Source organism: Leptinotarsa decemlineata, unplaced genomic scaffold (assembly GCF_025532065.1).
Source record: "Leptinotarsa decemlineata unplaced genomic scaffold, Ldec_3_MD MMD2_P_RNA_scaffold_1, whole genome shotgun sequence".
Taxonomy (NCBI): Eukaryota; Metazoa; Arthropoda; class Insecta; order Coleoptera; family Chrysomelidae; genus Leptinotarsa; species Leptinotarsa decemlineata.
The window spans coordinates 290,014-310,229 of record NW_027412523.1 but is presented as its reverse complement, the minus strand read 5'-3'; the positions used below and the strand labels follow the sequence as shown (position 1 = coordinate 310,229).

General features: G+C 32.6%; 1 protein-coding gene and 1 long non-coding RNA gene across 2 annotated transcripts; one reads left to right on the top strand and one right to left on the bottom strand.

Moving 5' to 3' along the window:
• Positions 1-1,899: 1,899 nt before the first annotated feature.
• Positions 1,900-20,199, bottom strand: LOC111504129 (bleomycin hydrolase). The gene is made up of 8 exons (XM_023158622.2): positions 20,042-20,199; positions 19,749-19,906; positions 10,478-10,723; positions 8,061-8,447; positions 4,830-5,056; positions 4,247-4,367; positions 3,783-4,032; positions 1,900-2,121 (listed from the first exon to the last, which is right to left on the bottom strand). Exons 1-7 carry the CDS (start codon positions 20,055-20,057, stop codon positions 3,817-3,819), a joined length of 1,371 nt encoding a protein of 456 aa, XP_023014390.1. The 5' UTR covers positions 20,058-20,199; the 3' UTR covers positions 1,900-2,121; positions 3,783-3,816.
• LOC141485677 (uncharacterized) lies at positions 18,817-19,890 on the top strand. The gene is made up of 2 exons (XR_012467395.1): positions 18,817-19,544; positions 19,652-19,890. It is a non-coding gene; the product is annotated as an uncharacterized lncRNA (long non-coding RNA).
• Positions 20,200-20,216: the final 17 nt, after the last annotated feature.

Here is a 20,216-nt window from a genome sequence, read left to right as displayed (position 1 = left end):
TGAAAGAAATGAGAAAAACACTAACTGAGATAAAATCCATTTGTAATATTAGCAGAGATAATCATCATTGGAATATCTATAAAAATCTGAAATCTGACTATAAGAAACAAAGAGTGCAAATGATCGATTTATCGCTTCCTCGGATAACAAATCAAAAGCCTGTTGTCGAGTTGTGAACTATGAAAGGAACAAAAATAGACTCAACCAATTAGATATGGATATAACCCCAGATGATTTCAATAACTTTTTTATAGGAATAGCAGAAAATATAATTACCGCAAATATCAGACTCTGAATTACTTCAGTTCAAAAAACTTCCGACCCCTTCGAAGTCATTTTTTTTCCACAAGTTACATCTCAAGAAGTACTGGATACTGTCAACTCTTTGAAAAATTCAAAATGCACAGATTTTTACAACCTAAACAGTAGAATAATAAAAGATACCATTGACATAATATTACTACCATTAACAGAGCTCATCAACTTAATTTTATTCACTGGTGTGTTTCCGGATATATTCAAGTATGCAAAAGTTATACCAATTCATAAGAAGGGTGACAAAGCACTTCCTGATAACTATCGTCCGATTTCGATAATTTGTATATTTTCAAAGATTCTCGAAAAGATAATCAGACAGAAGTTGGCAGCTTATTTTGAGATGAATAACTACTTCCATGATTCTCAATTTGGTTTTCGAAAAAACAACTCGACTACTTGTGCAGTGATGAGTGTTGTGAGAGATATAGTTGAGGCGATGGACAAAGGACATCATGCATCAGTAATCCTATGTGATTTGTCGAAAGCTTTCGACTGTGTCTCTCATGATATCCTTCTTTAGAAGCTGAGTTATTATGGACTGAGAGGAGTTGCTCTAAAGCTTTTTGAATCTTACCTAAAAAATCGCTATCAAGTTGTTGAAGTCAGCAATGAGAGGTCAGAGTTGAAAACTAACATACATGGTGTCCCACAGAGTTCTTGGACCGTTACTGTTTATCATTTACATTAATGATTTGCGCCAAGTTCTGTTGCCGGAAAAGTGTACTTTGTTTGCTGATGATACTACCCTGATTACCTCTCACTACCGATGTTATCACTGGCGTTACAAGAAAAAGCCAAATATTGGTTTCAGGCTATTAAGCAACAATTTAATAATAGTATTGTATATAGACTAACCTAAAACCCAGAATATGACATTTTCTACAAATAATTCTCTCATGGAGGACAATAACGTTAAATTATTGGGAATAACTATTGATAACAGACTTGGCTGGAATTGTCATATTGAACAACTTAGACATAAACTTTCTAGTACGCTATTTTTACTCTGGCAATTGAAGAGATATGTTAATCATGATACACTGAAAAGTACCTACTTTGCACTTTTTCATGCTCATATGAGTTACAGTATCGACAACAAAAAAAGGCCGTGAGAATAATTTTGAATTGTAATAGCAGAGAACATTGTCCTCCTTTATTTGTTCGCCTCAAAATTGTATCGCTACCTTCCTTATACATATATATATATATATATATATATATATATATATATATATATATATATATATATATATATATATATATATATATATATATATATATATATAATTGCCAGAGAATAGATATGTTGCATTATTTTCTTCCAACTTGTAGAGCCAAGCACCTTCTACCTAACTTTGTGCTTGATGTATTCAGACCAGTTGAGAGTAGGGTCTATAATAAACCCCAACATTTTATTTTTTGTTTTAGTATTTAATTCTTGTAGTAGTGTTGAAGGAAATAATTTGCTCTTCATGTCTAATTTAGAATTATTAGAGAGCATACAAACCATTTTACCTCCATTCAAGCACAATCAGACCAGCAATCGCAAACAATTGTCATTTTCTGAGTAAAACAGTATAATATTTTTCCAAACTATATATTTAATATTCATTTCATAGAGCAGGGGGTTCTTAAATCAATAAGTATTTCTTACAAATTATATGTAAACAGTCTCATTGTTTTATTTACACAGCATATTTTAATAGGTAGACAATTAATATGGTAACCAACAAATAAACCAACTCGACATCACTCAGAATAAAAAACGTTTGAAAACGATAAAATCAGTGGCCGCAGTTTCACCTGAAAAGAAAACAAACATAACATAGTTAGTTTTTCAGTAAATGAACAAAATACTGTTAATCTATATTGAAGATGTTCCTCCGAAAAAACAGTAAAACTTTGCCTGATCAAATCAAAAGACGATAAAAAAACTTTTGACCCATTAACATCTGAAAATAGGCTACTGATGTGTGTGTGGGAAAAATGAATAATTACCATAAGCTATAGTTTACACTTTCTTTTTATTTTCAAACAATGTTTCCTTAGTTAAAAAACTAATTAAAGTACATTATTAACAAATAAATGTTATAAATAAGTCAGACTTAAGAAAAAAAAAAGAAAATAATAAAAAATCCAGTTGTTTAAAATATATTTGTTTTTATTAAACTTTGGTACTCGTTTCATATAGACAAGGATATCAATTCCCGTGAATTTCAAAAGTTATAAATGTCATTTGATCTGTCTGAGACATTAACTTTCCATAAGAGGTCGCTCCAAAATTCATTGTTTGGGTGTTCAATAAGTTGAATGTACAATTTCTTTTAAAAATCAAATTGTGATACATTACAAAATATATAATGTTGAAGTATGGTATAGCGAGATCTGACCTTGTAATTATCGAGGTATTAATTATTCAAGTTTATGGAATCACATGTATTTCAAGTAAAAAATGCTCATTGGCAGAAAAATATAAAGGCTTGGCAATACTATTCAAAATAGAGATATGCAACAGAGATTTAGTTTACAACCATTCATGTACTGTCTGCCATTCTCGTTACTTAGGATAGTTTTTCATTAACGTTTTAACACTTTGCAATCGATGTCATTGTATAACTTGTTTATTGGTATATTTGGGAATTCCATATTTCAAGATTGCAGGGGATTAAACATTGAAATGCTATTATGGATGTCTTATAGAATGAAATGATCTTGAAGAGCACTATGATTTTCTATCAAGAAGCAAAAAATTGAGCTTTTCGAAATTATGAAATTCAAGGTTTGCTGAGTCAACTTCGATGACTTGAAGTTGACCTAGTAAATAATGAAGTCTATTCTTGATTCACTGCTCAGGAAGCATAACTCTCGGACCCAGCGATCTCATATCTGAAGTAAGGAATCATTGGGTTTGCGAATCGTGTGACCTGAGAAGCCGTTATGAGGATAGACATCAAACAACCCACATCTTTCTTCGGATATTTGTTCCGAACTCAAAACCCAACTTCATTTACAGTATTAATAATAGTCTACATTTTCTCAAGAAACTATTACAGCACATAAAATTCTTCCACATCTTATAGCCTCTTCTCGTTGGGAATTTGAGTGGTAACTGATCCTCTCAAGTTTATTCTTGACTTCACCACTCAGGATTCTTGTTCCTTTATATACAACCTGTTCTTTGCCAAATCGTTCGTTTGAAAGCGTTAACGCATTAATTTTTCACAGAAAGCACTATTATTTTTCATCTACAAGTAGTTCTGACACAAACAATGATTGCGACATAACACTGATGTTTTGTAGGCATTTCGTTCAGATGAACACTTCTACTGAACATTTTTCCGTTCAGTAGTTAACAAATTTGCATAACAGCAAGCGCTTCATCACGTAAACTTTTGTTTTCAATTGAAACGAGGGAATACAAGCCAAAATCCGGTCCGAATTAACAAAACAGAGGCAATACTTACAACTGAGGCCTACTAGTGAACATTTCAAACACTATCATTGCGCTAAAGTTCCCATTGGATCCCAAGCAGGAAGAACGATGGGCTCTTGACTAAAAACATCTAAAACTTCTTGGGGAACGTACTTCTTATCGACCACTACTTCAAAAGTAAATTCTTTGAACCATTCTGCAGACATGACAAGGTAACCTTTCTCGCCTCTCTCCTCTCCCCAAGAATTTTCTACTCTCAATTTCAATACTTCTCCATCTTCCTACGAATGCAATTAACAAATATTAGTATTGAAACAGTCGCTCATGATTGAAATGAACAAATTTGATCAACCCGTAAACTAATTCCTTGCAATAATAGAAAAAAAAAACTGATGTGTCGTGAAATTAGATATGTTAGTCACACAAAGTTGTGGAGAAATTTTTTCAAAAGACTACTATTTTTACGAAGGTCTAGCAGTACGATGAATTTCTTACATTTGTACTCAAAGCAGTGAAAACCATGGCGTGGGTCATCGAACTTTCACCATAAAGGAGTCTATCGGCTTTAGACAAGTTGACTTGAATATCCACTCCAAAAACAAGGGGAAAATCATGTCTGAAAATAGAAGATGCAATTGTGAAATATCATATCCAATTCAACCTTTTCAAAAGAAGCAAGTATATTTATGGTCAAAATACATATATAGCATGACCATTTTTAGATTACAAAAACGTTTATTTTTCAACGGATTCCTTTTTTTTCATAAGGTACACATTCGAAACAAATTTTATGAAAAAGTCTTCATTTATCAATGTCAAAAATGGAAAAAAAATTTGAAAAATACGAACTTATAAAAGTCTTTTGATACTATGATTTCAAATCAAAAGGTACGGAGAGGGTGTTCCCAAAATTGAAAATATCTCTCATTTATAGTAAATTTTGAATTTACAATGATTGTTTTGCTTTTTTGGCTTTTTCACCTATGAAAAGATTCAAATAGATTATGGTTTTAATAAAACCTCACTTTTTCCAGTGAGACGAGAAAAAAAATTATCAAAAACACAGATGTCTGCTTACGCTCTCAAATCTTGAATGCCTTGTTTCGGAGCAAATCTTTTTGAAACTTCACAACCGAACCACACAGCCTCTCCTTCCATTATACTTTTCTTGGTCAGCTCCAGAAGCAGCTCCACTGGTTGGTTGTTGTAAATGCACCTTCTTCCTCCAACCATATTACCAAGACAATCTACCGTATAGACTTTGCCATAATCATTAGTGGGTCTTGGGTCTGTGACTAGACAAACCTAAAGAAAGATGGAAATGTTTTATTCAAATGGAACCAAACTGAACTGAATACACAGGAAATTATTTATAAAAGAAATATTCATATAGGGAGCTATTTGAGAATTGGTCTAATTAAAAACAAAAAAAAATAACAAATGCGAAAATGTAAATAAATAAAACAAGCAGTTCTTCAATACCATTTAGAATTGTAGTTTTCTGGAAACAAATAAATGTTTACTACTTTACTAAAAAAAAAGAATGTCCTTGAATGGGGTAATAAACTTTCTACCAACAAATACACTTAAATATATCTCACCAAGTGACAGAATTTTACATCATTTTAGCTTATTGTTATTCTAAGATTCATAGGGAGATACAGCAGCTAAAAAAGTTTTCATTGAAAGAAAATAATTTGGGCTGGAATCAATTGCCCCTTTTTTTCAGATAACTGTGTTCCATTTCTGCAGTGGCGCAAAAAAATTCAAGAACAGGCAAAAAGTTATTTTTTACGTTTAATTATTGTGTGTTCAGAATATTTTCCTAATACAAATACTGTATGACGTCAGAGTCTCTATGAGACGGTGGTGTCCATGTGTCTCCAATTGCGAATACTTGTGTGCACATTTCAATATCTACAATTAAACTTAGTGGAGTTTCAAGATCTAAAGCAGGGGTCTCCAAACTTTGAAGCCTTCGGGCCATAATGATTTTTTCAGTTTGTTCCAAGGGCCAATTTCTGCCTTAACTATATTTCTAGACTAGGATAGTCGCAAAGTGCGTGACCTAAGCAAACTTACGCTTTTTTTGCATTTCAATTATTATTGTGTATTGTAACCCTTAACGACATCCAGTGGCGAGTAGTGGTACTATGTACTATCTTTTTCAGCTACCCGCTAGGTGGCATTAGGCGTAATTAAATATTTTGAATTACCGCGTTGGTTCGAGAAAGTTCTGGTTCTAGCTAGTGTATTCCGATCACCTCGAGATGGCAGTAATAATTGCATATAAAAAGGCTAGCGGCGCAACTGCGAGTTAGTCTGCGTAGGAAAAGCGAAACTGTCTATTGTGAAATAAAGTAACACCCGTCAATAAAAGTATTTTGATTTGACTATTGTTTTTATGTGTGATTTGTTAGTATGGAAGAGGAGCGAAAAATCGACAGTGAATGCAGAACATGCCAAGAAAAATGAAACTTTCAGTATTTTGTGATTGAGTCCAGTAATAAGACGCTATGTTTAATTTGTAATGAAACCATAGCTGTTCTCAAAGACTATAACATTAAACGACACTATGAATCGAAACATCTTCAAAGTTACTCCAAGTATACAGGAAATTTGCGAAAGGAAAAATTTGAAGCTTTGAAATGCGGACTCAAATCGCAGCAATCTTTGTTTACCAAAGCGAATACTAAACAAGAGTCTGCAACTCGCGCTAGCTTTCGTGTGGCTCTTGAAATCGGAAAACGTGGCAAACCATTCACCGATGGAGAAATGATAAAAGAATGCTTGATTGCAGTAGCCGAAGAAATATGCCCCGAAAAGGTAAATTTATTTAAAAGTGTCAGTTTGTCAGCAAACACCGTGGCTCGGAGGGTGCAAGACTTCGCAGAAAATATATCATCTCAACTGTCTGTCAGATACTGCTCAGGTGTTGATTTTTATTCGCGGAGTAGATACAAGCTATGAAGTGTATGAAGAACTTCTTGATATTGATAGTATTCACGGCACGACAACTGGGGCATATATTTTCAAGGGAGTTGAAAATGCCATTAATAAAAAGAACCTTCGATGGAGAAATTTGAAATCTATAACAGCTGATGGAGGCAAAAATATGTATGGTAAAAATAAAGGAGTGGTTGCACTTGTGTCAAAAAGGCTGTAGAAAATGATGGTGGTTCAAAACCATTAGTCTTACATTGTATCATTCATCAACAGTCCTTGTGCGGAAAATGTTTGGATATGTCTGAAGTTCTAAAACCAGTCATATCATTGTTAACTTCATCAGATCCACTGGGCTGAATCACCGACAATTCCGCGAGTTTATTCAACACATTGGAGAAAATGATTTACCATATCATACTGCCTTACGCTGGCTTAGTTGCGGAAAAGTCCTTAAGCGCTTTTTTGAACTTCGAGCAGAGATCGAAATTTCTTTAAATGAGAAGCAGCGCCCTTTTGCCGATTTAGAAAATAGTGAATGGATGTGGAAGTTAGCCTTCTATGTCGATTTGACAAATCGAGACAATTTATCGAGTAATATACAAGGGGTTTCATTTGAAAAAATGAACTTTCGACTACTTTTATCCACAATGGAATTAATAGTAATTTTAGCACGCCCTGTATGATATGGAGTCGATTTCTTGGTGTTATTTGAATATTTCGAGTTTGTCCAAACTATCATCAAAATATCAACTTTTCATGAATTGAGAGTACTGATGTATTTAATTTCAATTAAGGCTATGTTTTGGACCATATTTAGCACAATTTATTTTTTATCTCGAAAACAGATAGAGATAGGTATAGGACATTATTAACAAAATAGTATTAAAATACCAGAGCGATTCCAAAAATGTATTAATATACGGGGTGTTCCATTAAAAAAAATTAAGTTGCTAGGACTTTTTGATGGAAGTGGCAACGCCACAATGCTGAAAATACTTTAGATCGATAAAACAGGTAAGGAAATGTGAGAGGTGAAATTTTCGGAAAAATCATGCTTTGCGTTTTTCCAGAAACGTCTAACCTACCATCGGCCGTGAGTCACGCTGTATAGTTTGTTGTATATATAAATGTTCATATGAAATAAAGAATATATTATATTATTATTTTCATTACCGCATTTAAGTAATTTTTGGCATTTTGGATACAGCATACTGAAAATTTTTTCTCTTTCCTCAGAATCAATTTGATACCTAGCCTAGTGTTCAACAAATAATAAAAACACTCTTCCCTGTTGGAAAATACAATATAGAAATTACACAAAACAATACAATACAAACAAGTACAATTGTTTCGAACTTCATACCTTATCATCAACGTTGAAGACAGCTTTGACATGCTTCTCGTAAAAGTCCTTAGCTGTGATTGGACCAACGCTGTGGAAAGTTTTATTTTTATCATAGTAGTTCCAAGTGAAAGTTTCGTTGGGTATGCCAAGGCAAATACCAATAACTCTGTAAATGTTGGCCATCTGTCCTTCGATGAGTTTGCTGATGTCTGCGTCGCTAGCGCCTTTCAAAACGAGATTCCTGATAGCCTTGGCGTATTCACGTAACTTGCTCTTCAATACCTGGTTCAATTTCATGCTTGACTCACAGCTGAAAGATTCCGGAAAGTTTTTTTTCGGCATTAGCCCGTGCTTGTTGATTAGATTGACTACCATGTCCCATTGGCCTCCATCAGTCGTCGGATCCTTAAATTATTAATTTTGATGAGAAAAATATCTTTCCAAGTATGGAAACAGACAAAACAAAATAGCAGCTCTTACATTTTCCTTGAGTTTTTAAGTACTTTCAATACATGCAAACAGAGCTGAAAGGTTTTTGATTTATTTGTTCCCTAAGTTGACTAATAAAATGAAAGAAGCAGTGATATTACCGGAAAATTAAAAAAAAACATGTGGGAATATTATTTAATCTTGATAAAATCAATGATTATTATTGTTCCATTGCAAAAAACCTTAGTGAGAATATAGTGGTACCTTAAATCCCTTAATAAATCATGAAGATGTCAGAATTGAGGATAACCTAACATCGTTTACTAATATTAGTGAATTAGTAGAAATTTTGAGGAATATAAAGAATAAAAATGCAACTGATTATGATGGAATTTCCATAAAAATTATTCAAAATTCCAACTGAGGCACTGCAAACATTTGTATCTCTAATCAACACCTCTTTCCACAATGGAATTTCTCCTGATTTTCTGAAAACATACGTTGTCCTTCCATTATATAAAGGTGGAGATCCCGCGAATCTTCGCCCGATCTCTCTCATTCCAACTATAGCCAAAGTTATCGAAAAACTTGTGAAAATACATCTGACAATTTTCCTACAACACCACAATTTTTCAAGTGAAAGCCAGTTTGGTTTTCAAAGCAATAAAAATACGCACGATGCCATCTTTTCGTTTCTTTATGATATTTACTAAACGTTGAATTCTGGTAGTGTAGCAGCTGCGGTCTTTTGTGATCTTTCTTAGGCATTTGATTGCGTTGATCATAAGATCTTGCTAAGAAAAATTCACCAATACGGCTGTAGAGAGATGACGCTCAAATGGTTTGAATCTTACCTTTCAGGAAGGAATCAAATGGTAAGAACAACAGGACTTTCAGAAAAAAAAGGAAATTTTGTGTGGGTCCACAAGGATCAGTGTTGGGACCCATATTATTCTTATTATATGTCACTGACATTGCAAATTTGAGCATTTCTAGAAATTTCACTCTTCTCGCTGATGACACGACGAAATTTGTGGAACAACAAAAACTCAAATGATGTGCTCTTGATGACCTGTCATTTGGTGATAACTTAGTGATCAAGAAAGAGACTCAATCTAAATTTCTAGGTATTCACATTGACAACAAGCTCAAATTTATTGAGCATATTAAACAACTTAAAAGTAAAATTTGTTCTGGATGTTATGCAGTAAGAGTAACTTCAATAAATTTGGGAATCAAAACTGCCAGAACGGTGTATTACGCCCTTGTTGAATCCCACTTACGTTATGGAATACCGTTTTGGGGAGTATGCAATTCATCAGCACTTCTGTCTGTATTAGTACTGCAGAAACGGGCTATCAGGTATATGTGTAAAATTGAACCTCGTGATTCATGCAGACACAAATTCGTTGAGCAAAAGATTTTAACAGTGATTGCTTTGTTCATTTTGGAAACGGTTTGCCTCATTTACAAAAATATGTCCTATTTGAGGCGTCACGCCATTCTTATAGCACCCATTCCACCGCGTAGAAATTGCCAATTCCTTTGACCAACAAAATGTTTAGAATAGGAGTAAAAACATTTTTGGCTGATAGATCCTATTATAATTTGCAAGAGTTCTATAATGATAAATTTACGTGACAAAATATGCATATTTGATATTCTTGTTTAGATATTAATGTTTGTTTGTTTGGTGCAATGGGTGTGTTTATTTATGTTATATTATATATAAGTGTATATATGTTTATAGGTCTATTATATAAGTGTTATATTTTTAAACAAGTCTGTACACAACCATGTTGAGACAAAATTTCGATGTTGAACTATAGCGTATGTTCTAACTTTACTTTTTTGTAGGTGTTTTTATATTCACTTTTTATATTTCTATACTTACATTTGTATGTATTTTTCACCAACTTTGTCCACAAGATTTATTCTTATTATTATAATTTCGAGTATATAGAACCAAATGTATATACTAAGTATACTAAGAATGTTTCACCTACTTTCAATAAGAATGATACCAAGCGTCCATCCACATCTTCGTTTCTCTTAGCACTTTCAACAATGCTGTTGAGGAAAAAATTTGATCTCTCAATTTTGTCCCAAAAGAAAAGGTAGCCCTGAGAAAACTCAAAGTCGTCCAAGTTGAATTGCTTGATGAATGGCAGACGAATCACATTCAAAGCAGCAAAAAGCCAACATCGCCCTGAGCTCTTCTGATTTGTCACTGGTTTAGCCTCTGCTTCAATCTGAAAAACATATATAAAAATTGAAATTTAGCTTCGACATCTTAGGACAATTTAGAGTCGATTGTTTTTTAAAGTAAGACTTTCTGAATTTTATTTTATTTTATTTTCCATACAGACTTGAAAGGTCAAATTAAATGGAAATTCTTATTACAAATTGTACTCCATTGCAAAACCATTGATAAACCAATAAAAAATTTCGCTGTTTTCATCTGTAGTCTGATTAGGGGTATTAAGATGGGAGATATACCACAGAATCAACTTATTCATTTATTTTCATTAATTCATTTACTTATTTAAGGCATTGCCTATTTTTTGTAAAATAATTAACAAATTCACACATCTATTCTGTAACAATAATCTATAACTATCAGATATATGTAAGGAAAAATATTTAAAAAAAGGCAAAAAAAATATAATATTATGAATCAAGTTCGAAGCAGAGCTCCATACATGAGAACAATACTCCAAAGAAGGTCTGATCTAAGCTTTATGAAAGCCATATTGATGATCGCTCAAGATGTTGAAGCCTTCCAAATATTTATTTATTTATTCATTTATACGGGATAAAACCCATTACAGTGTAAAAATTTCACAGAAAAAAAAGAACAATATAAAATGTAAAATAAAAACTAATACGCTACGGAATGTTTCTGCAGCACACAACTATATAACATTATAAAATACTTTAGGATATAGAATTAAAATTAAACTTGTTACTACCTTATGTAAACAATTACCAACTTAAATTATTCAATGATTTAAAACGACCATAAGGGACACCAAAAATACTGATGATTTTGTCATCTACTAACTTTAGGCTTCTTTCCAAGGGTGTATGTTTGCCATAATGTGTATGATGGAAGGGCATATGAAATAAATGGCTGTGTCTAAGATTACTGTTTGGAACAAACATGAATGTTGACAGATTCAAGTAATTCAGGACAAGTTATTTGTCCATTGAGCAGCTTGAATGCATAGCATAGATCTGCATTAATTCTTCTGGTTTGCAATAGTTTCAGCCCCATTTCTTGTAATATACTCGAATAGTCACAGTACTGTATTTGAAGACCCAACTTGCAAGAACAAAATCTCAGAAATGTATTTTGCACTCTTTCTAGAGACACACAGTGCACATTGTAAAATGGAGACCAAATGATACATGCATATTCTAACTTAGACACCACTAGAGCTAAATAAATCCTTTTTAATGCTTCAATGGAAAATCCTGAACAATGACGTAAAATAAGACCCAGTGTTTTGGATGATTTCACACTCACTTGGTTTATATGGTTTACAAATTTGAGTTGTTCTTCAAAAATGACCCCCAAATCTTTTATAGAGGAAGTGTATTCTAAGTGCTGATCATTTATGTTGTATGATGTATCGAAATTCCTACCAACTCTTGAGAAAGTAATGAAATGGCATTTATTTACATTAAGAAATAAGTTATTTATAACACGCCATTTATAAACTTTATCTAGATCATCTTGAAGGAGAATTTGATCATTGTATGATTTTATCGGTCTGAAAAGCTTCAGGTCATCCGCAAACATTAAAAATTCACTGTTCTATAAACAGTATCCTATGTCGTTCACAAAAATATTGAATAACAGGGGTGAACAATGTGATCCTTGTAGCACTTGATTTGCATCCTCCAATTTTAACCTGTTGTGAACGACCAGCCGAAAAACTACCAAACCAATTTACCAAATGTTCTGTAAGACCAAAATTTCCGATCTTCTTCAATAGAATATTGTGATTTATTCTGTCAAAAGCCTTGGAAAAGTTAGTGAAAAGTCAAATATTTGAGGATATGGTGCTTTACGACTTTCTCCATGATATATCACTGATAGCAAAGCGTCTGGTCTATAGTTATAAGTACAAGTTTCTGGAAATTAATGTTACCATTGATTATTTTGTGAATTAATGTAAGATTTGATTCTAATGAGTCAGAGTATTCAAGTTGAGAATGTCCAATATAATTTTATAGTTATATTCGCCAATAGACTAGTACTATGTTGCTGTATTGCTGCTGTCCCAATGTTTTAACAAAATCAGAATCAACGAACTTAGGCGTGCGCAGCGTTATAGAACAGTGCTTTCAAAAAGTGTTCTACAGCGCCATCTAGTGGCGGGTTACAGAAAAATTGATAGCCTAAAAACCTTCTCAATGAAAAATTACTTATGCATGTCAAGTTTCATCACGATCGGTTGAGCGATGTAGAAGTTTATCACTTACCAACCAACTAACAAACATCCATTTTTATATATTAGACTAGTACTATGTTGCTGTATCGTTGATGTTCCAATATTTTGACAGAATCAGAATCAACGAACTTAGGCGTGCGCAGTGTTATAGAACAGTGCTTTCAAAAAGTGTTCTACAACGCCATCTAGTGGCGGGTTACAGAAAAATTGATGGCCTAAAAACCTTCTCTATGAAAAATTACTTATACATGTCAAGTTTCATCATGATCGGTTAAGCGATGTAGAAGTTTATCACTTACCAACCAACAAACATCCATTTTTATATATTAGAAGATTACCTTTTAACCTTGTTTTGAACACTTTCAAGCATATCAATATCCACATTATATGAAGGGCACCAAATTGTGGAGAATTGTATTCAATTGCTGATCCAACAATATATGATTTTTAAGTAAGAGAGAGATAATTCTTTTGCAGATCTAAGAGATTGCATGTATTACCCTCCTTACATAACAAAGTAATACATTCAGACAACAACGCAATGATAAAGCATGGAATCATGTATCACAAACGCAGTGATCGAAAGTATTGCCCTGTAAGGAGGTTAATATATAAAATAAAAATCACTCTCAAGTCAATACACAAGTTGCAAATCGTAGTTAAGACTTATTCCACGTGTAGAGGTAAGAGAGTAATGACCGCTACAACAGCAGCGGGTTAAACATTAGGTACAGGTGTATTGAGGTACACTACGACCACGCTTTGCTCCATATCGAAGTAACCCAAAGGTCAGACATGAAGTATTTTGATTCAAATGACAGTGACCTGTAAGAAGGCCTATTAGACATCGAAGTTCATCTCTACTGTAGTCCAACAACTGTTTGGTATCAAGCTTCGAAGGGTGAATAAACGCTTTGGAGTGAGCCAATCCTGAAAGATTCTGCCAGGAGTTCATAAATCTTCTTGCCATCCAGGTGTTCAAACTTTGTTTGGCAAAGCCTAAAGCGATGCCAATGACAGGTTATGTCATATAATACCTATCTTATAAATTCGGAAAATAAGTCCGAGGATACTTGGAGGCTGATTAATCTCGAGAGAGGTAGGATTAATAATGTCTCAATACCCTGCAATTTATCAACAGATGATTTTGTTTCATATTTTTCAACTATCGCCGGTATACTGATAGAGCAACTACCCGCAACCACAGCTTCAGCAACTGACTTTTTAAAATCACGGCCATCATATTCTAATTCATTTTTTCTCTTCCCCACTACACCTAATGAAGTTCTTGAGGCCATATCCGACATGAAAAGATCTCATAGTTATGACGTATATGGAATGAACAGTACCTTATTGAAGGAAATCAAATTTAGTAATGCAGAACCTATTTCAACACTCCGCAATCTATGTTTCATTAACGGAATTTTTCCTGACATCTTTAAAAAATCCAAAATTATCCCAATTCACAAGAACGGGAATGTAAACTCACCTGAAAACTATCGTCCTATATCAATTATTCCTATAATTGGAAAAATTATAGAAGAGACTGGCGAAATATTTTGAGGAAAATAAATAAAATAAACTCACGCCGTAACGAAACTGGTGAGCGATGTGGTCGATGCTTTTGAGAGAGGTGACCTAAGTAAAGCTTTTGACTGCATCTCGCATCAGGTATTATTACAGAAATTGGAATATTATGGTGTCAGAGGAATTGCTTACAAATTTTTCGAATCATATTTAACTCAACGAGTTCACGCGGTTTTTCAAGGTTCAACACTATCCTCTAGTCAGGAAATTACTTGTGGTGTACCTCAAGGTTCAGTTCTGGGGCCACTTCTTTTCATTATTTACATTAATGATATATTTGAACATCTTCATTACATTAATGGTATTTTATTCGCAGACGATGCTACATTTTATCATTCCGATTCAAATTTAATAAATTTGAAAGAAAAAAACTTGTCAACTTTGCCAAATATAAATAAGTGGCTGATACCAAATAAACTAACACAAAATGAGATTGTAAGAGTTCGGCAGAGCCGTACTCTTAAAATCTGACCTGAAAGACCACTCACCATACAAACTAATCGGCGTCGTTAAGAAGCTGGATTTATTTGCTCGAGTGTGAATAGGTGTGAGCCACAATAAACCCTTACGGGTTGCAGTGGAGGATCGAATAGATCCGCTCACCTAACCTAACCTTTGTTAAATTGATAATAAGCCATTCAATTCTGAAGCAGACTCCGGCTTTGCGAATGCCGCAATTTTTGAAAGTTTATTTCAAAAACATTTTAGAAATGAGTTACTTCAGAAAAATGATTTGCTTTCAAGAGATTATGTTGGAATTTCGTTCGAGCCGTTATGATTTTCAGAAGTTGAAGTTTTTTTACAAAGGTAAAGCTTTCATGTTGAAAATATATATTATTAAAAACGGAGGTCCACCATTAATAGGAAGAAATGGATTAACAATGTTAAACTTAGGAATAAGTAAAGTGAACAAGATCGAAAATAATCTGAATTATATAAGTTTTACTGTAAATCCTGATAATTTACTAATGAAGTACAGTGCCGTATTCGAAAATAATTTCGGCACCTTCAACAAATTTAAAGTTTCTTCGAAATTAAAACCAGGCGCGCCCGGTTCCATTCAGCTTGAAATCTAAAATAGAGAATGAATTAAAAAGATTAGTTGATAATGATATTTTAATGCCTGTCGAATTTTTCGGACGGGTAACACACATCGTTCCGATATTGAAACAAAATGTTCGGAGTTAGTGGCGATTTTAAAATAACCCTCAGTCCTCAACTGGAGGTACAAAGATGCCCTCTTCCGCGAAATGAGTATTTGTTTAATCAATTACAAGGTGGTGAAAAGTTTTCAAAATTAGATCTTTCTGCAGCCTACCAGCAAATGTTATTGCCAGAGAATAGTTCAAAAATGGTTACAGTATCCACCCACAAGGGGTTATTTTCTTTCAAAGATTAGAGTTAGTTTTACAACGTCTTCAAGAGTGCTTAAAAGTGCATTTTTCCAAGATTCGGTCTTCATAAATCGATGGAGAGGGTTTATGAAATAAAACAATGTCTGCAACCACGAAATATCAAAATGCATCAATGATTTTGCAGCCTTTATACTAAGGGAGTTGAATGGCAATGGACCACAGAGTGCCAAAATAGTTTTGCAAAAATAAAAAAATGTTATTGTCAAATACGGTTTTAGCTCACTATTATTCGAATAGACCTTTGAAATTAACGGTGTATTCTTCTAATTTTGCGATTGGGGCAGTGATCAGTCATATTTATAATGGCAATGTTGAACAACTTATTGCATTTGCAATAAGTTGTTCAACATGTTGACATCAGCCAAGATGAAATATTCACAAATGGAAAAGGAGGGATTGGCTGTAATATTCGGTGTGAAAGACTTTTTTCAATATTTGTATGAGAGAATTTTTTTCTTTTCATGCAAAATACATAACAAATATATTTGAAAAATTTATTCTGAATGACAATACAGCAGAAAACTAAATTTTCTAATGTTCTTTTTCTCTGTATATGAGCCATCATTTAACCTACCCTCTATCTTTTACCCTTTACAAGAGTCCATGTATAGATTAAAATTTCAATAGTCCTGTATTACAAACTTTCATATTGTTATCAACACTATATTTCATACATTGATTATTGGCGTGAATTTCTTTAATTTTTTTTTTTATATTGTTATTCTTTTCCTTATGCTTCCTGGGAAATAACATGTTTATTGCTATTGTTGATAAATTTGTCAATTTTATCATCAAAGGAAATCAATTGATTAAAAACAATAGTTGTTTTTCTAACTCAATATTCTTCGTGGGACATCAATCAGGGTTTATACAAGCAAATAATAAACAAATTTGTGAGTAAGTTGAAATTTAGATGGGTTTAGCAAAATATCACTCCTTACAGTCATTAATAATCCTGCATCATAACAAAATTTATATTTCAATAGAATAAAAGATAAAGTAACAATGGATATTATTAAAAGAGAAAACAGACCATTTGTTGAATAAACAAACAGGTAAAGGTATCAGATAACAATACTTATACAGTACAGATAACAATACTTATATTGTTATGAATTATATTATTTGAATATGTTTGTTCAACTTTTCAGAATGCCTTGAAAGCAGTAATGATGAGATGAAATGATGAGATAGAAAAATAGCATCGAAAATTCTTAAGACAGATAATTATTAGTCTGAAGTAATCTGTAACAGACCCCAGCATAACAGACAAAAACACTTTTACTGCATCAAATCTAAAGGGCTATCTCTCGATATTCGTTTCGCTAACCAAGTTAGCTCAATAAAAACAACTTCAATAAATTCTCAAAAATATAAATATTCATATAGGAAACTAAAATTGCAAAAATAAAAACTTCATATCGAGAATATGAACAGAGGAAATGAAATAAAGAGGAAACAATTTATGACATGAAATCAACAAATCAGTTGTATCTGGTAATATGGATACCATTGCAAGAATCACTTGATTAATTACTATCAACAGATGTGTAATTTTTTCATTTCTTTTTCGAAATTAGTGAGAAGATTGATGTTTCGTGTAATTGTGTAGCCTATTAAAAAAATGTATTCCAAGGAAGTACAATGAATTTTTTCAAAACTCTTCTTATTTGTAAGGTTTTCAAATTTTCAAATTATTCAATTGTCTGGTGAGATGATCATGGAGAATTGTTGATATATGTAATAATTGAATGTTTATTTAATTTTTTGTAGTACAATTCGTGGTTTTATTTCATAATAACTTTATTGGTTTGGACAGAGTTTGTTGCCAGAGTTTGTTGCACTACCCTAAACAGATTTTAAATATTGCAATTTAATGTGTTACTGAAAAAATTAATTTTTATATACTTTACAAACAAAAAGAAATACACACGATTTGATAACTTACTTCTTTTTAGGAGTCAATTAAAAATTAACAACGAATGTAGCACTATTTGATAGTATATACACTAGAAATACTACATACCAAATTTCAGCTATTCACTTCAATCAACGACAAAGTTACAGATTTTTTAACTGGTCAGACTGAGCAAGCGATTAAAACTCTTTTCAAAGAACATGTAGCAAATAACTGATTTCGGAGACAAAAAAATCTAGTTTCGCACAAAACGCCTTTCATGAGAACTATGAACAGCGACAAAGATTTCATATTAAACATTCCATTGTTTATTTCTATATGAATCATTCTGTTGAAATTAACGGAAACTTCATCTCTAGACTAAGCTACTTTGATTGGTGAAACCTGGGTCGGAAAGAATGTTGCAATTCTGGTGTTTGGGAACAGTGTTTATTTTGGATTCATTCTATGCCAGAAGTTCCAGTTATACCTTTCATTTCAGTATTCAATGATAATGTCGGGGGTATGTAATTACCCGCATTACCATCCCCCCTAATAACTCTGCCCTTGTCTAAAATGCTCAAATTTTTCAGTTTTGTGTTTATTACACTTGAGCAGATTTTACATCGATGTCGGTTTATTTATTATTCCCATTAGTAGAGGTTATAAGAAAAGTTCAAAAAACCAAAGAATACCAAGAACCACTGCAATGTAATGCTTTGACATCTGTTCTGCAATAGAATCTTGTTTGAGGCAATACATTATGCTTTCAATTTTACTGTCAGGTTTACAATATATTTTCTACTGTATAATCTGTAAAGGGTTCAAATTTGGCGACTTCATTAAAAAGATAATAATGATAAATAGAAAATTACATAGGTATAGGACAGTATAAGCCTTATGTAGAATCTCTTGTTTACAACTAGTCAGAATTGAGTGACCTGATTAGCTCTTTTATAATTATAACATTCTTTTTGTATCATTTTGTAAATATGAGTTTATCAATTTTGAAGCTTCAGGTTATCATGTCTAACAAGAATACTATTTTCAATTATACAAAACAAATAATATAATCACATAAACAAAAATGATTATTTGTTCTGGAAAAATAACCAGTTACTTCTTTTGAAAACTATAACCATGGTTTTTGTTTGACATTGAAAAATAAAGCAAATTTGTAACAATACGTTTGAAATCCTACTGATCAGATTTTTAATTATTTCAAACCAGCCTGAAAATAACAATTTATTTGGAACCCCCATGATTCACTTGAGTACATTATATTCAAGGAGCTCTGTAATAAAAATCATAAAAAATACTCTCATTTCTAGCCTCGAAATGGAAATAATGTAGTTCAGGTGCATAAACTTTTGTTTGATGGCCAAAACTGTTGTAACAGCAAAACATTCATGAAGGCCAACATAATAACTGTTATTCTATTCTCTGCATTCATGACAATGATAAAAAGTATCTCATACTGGTGACTTTATTGATGCAAGCTGTTGTTTATGATTAATTTTGCTGCAGTGTGCAAATAATCAATTCTTCAGATGACTACTGACCCATTGTTTGTATTGGTCTATCTAATCAATATATGACTCATCAGGAGAGTTCACCAGTTACCTATTAACATAGACTTACTTGTTGAAATTTTGAAAAAAGCATGTTCATGAAAAAGGAAATCTTACAATTATCAGTTAAGAATGTAAAAAAGGTAATTTTGACTCTACAGAAAAGTTTCTAATATACTGAGCTCATCTTGTCTATTATAGTATTGTTATGATGAAAGACATTTTTGTCTAATCTTGTTTTTTTTTTCAGAACCATAATTCCTAATAGGTAAATCGAAACATAAGCAGTTTGATGAAAAATGGTTTTGAAAATAATAATCTATAGAATCTTATTGACAAAAACATACCTTGTGATTGAATACGTGCTGGGTTTCTTCCAAAAGTTTCCTGGACAATGCAACATCGAAGGGGTCCACTTTTGAACAAATATTTTGAGCAAGAACATTTTTCTTGTCACTATAAAATTCTTGGCGGAATTTCTCCAAGATATCTGCATTCAAAACTCCTTGAAAAATAAATCTCAGTTAAATATAAATCGCATGAACAACATCTATTATTATCACAGATAATGGAATGATTAGGTCAAATTTTGACAGATAAAGTACCTATACTTTAAAAAAAATGGAATTCAAATTATCACCTATGTTGGAATCCATTTCGATAAAATGTAGAATTCAACTTTATGAGCACTTTCACTTTTAATCTTCAATAGAAAGTTTTGAAGGTATTGTTCACAATCAAGAAGGAATAATGAATGAAATGAATAGTCAAATCACGATAAGATAAACAACCCCCCAAATTTCATGCTAAGCGCA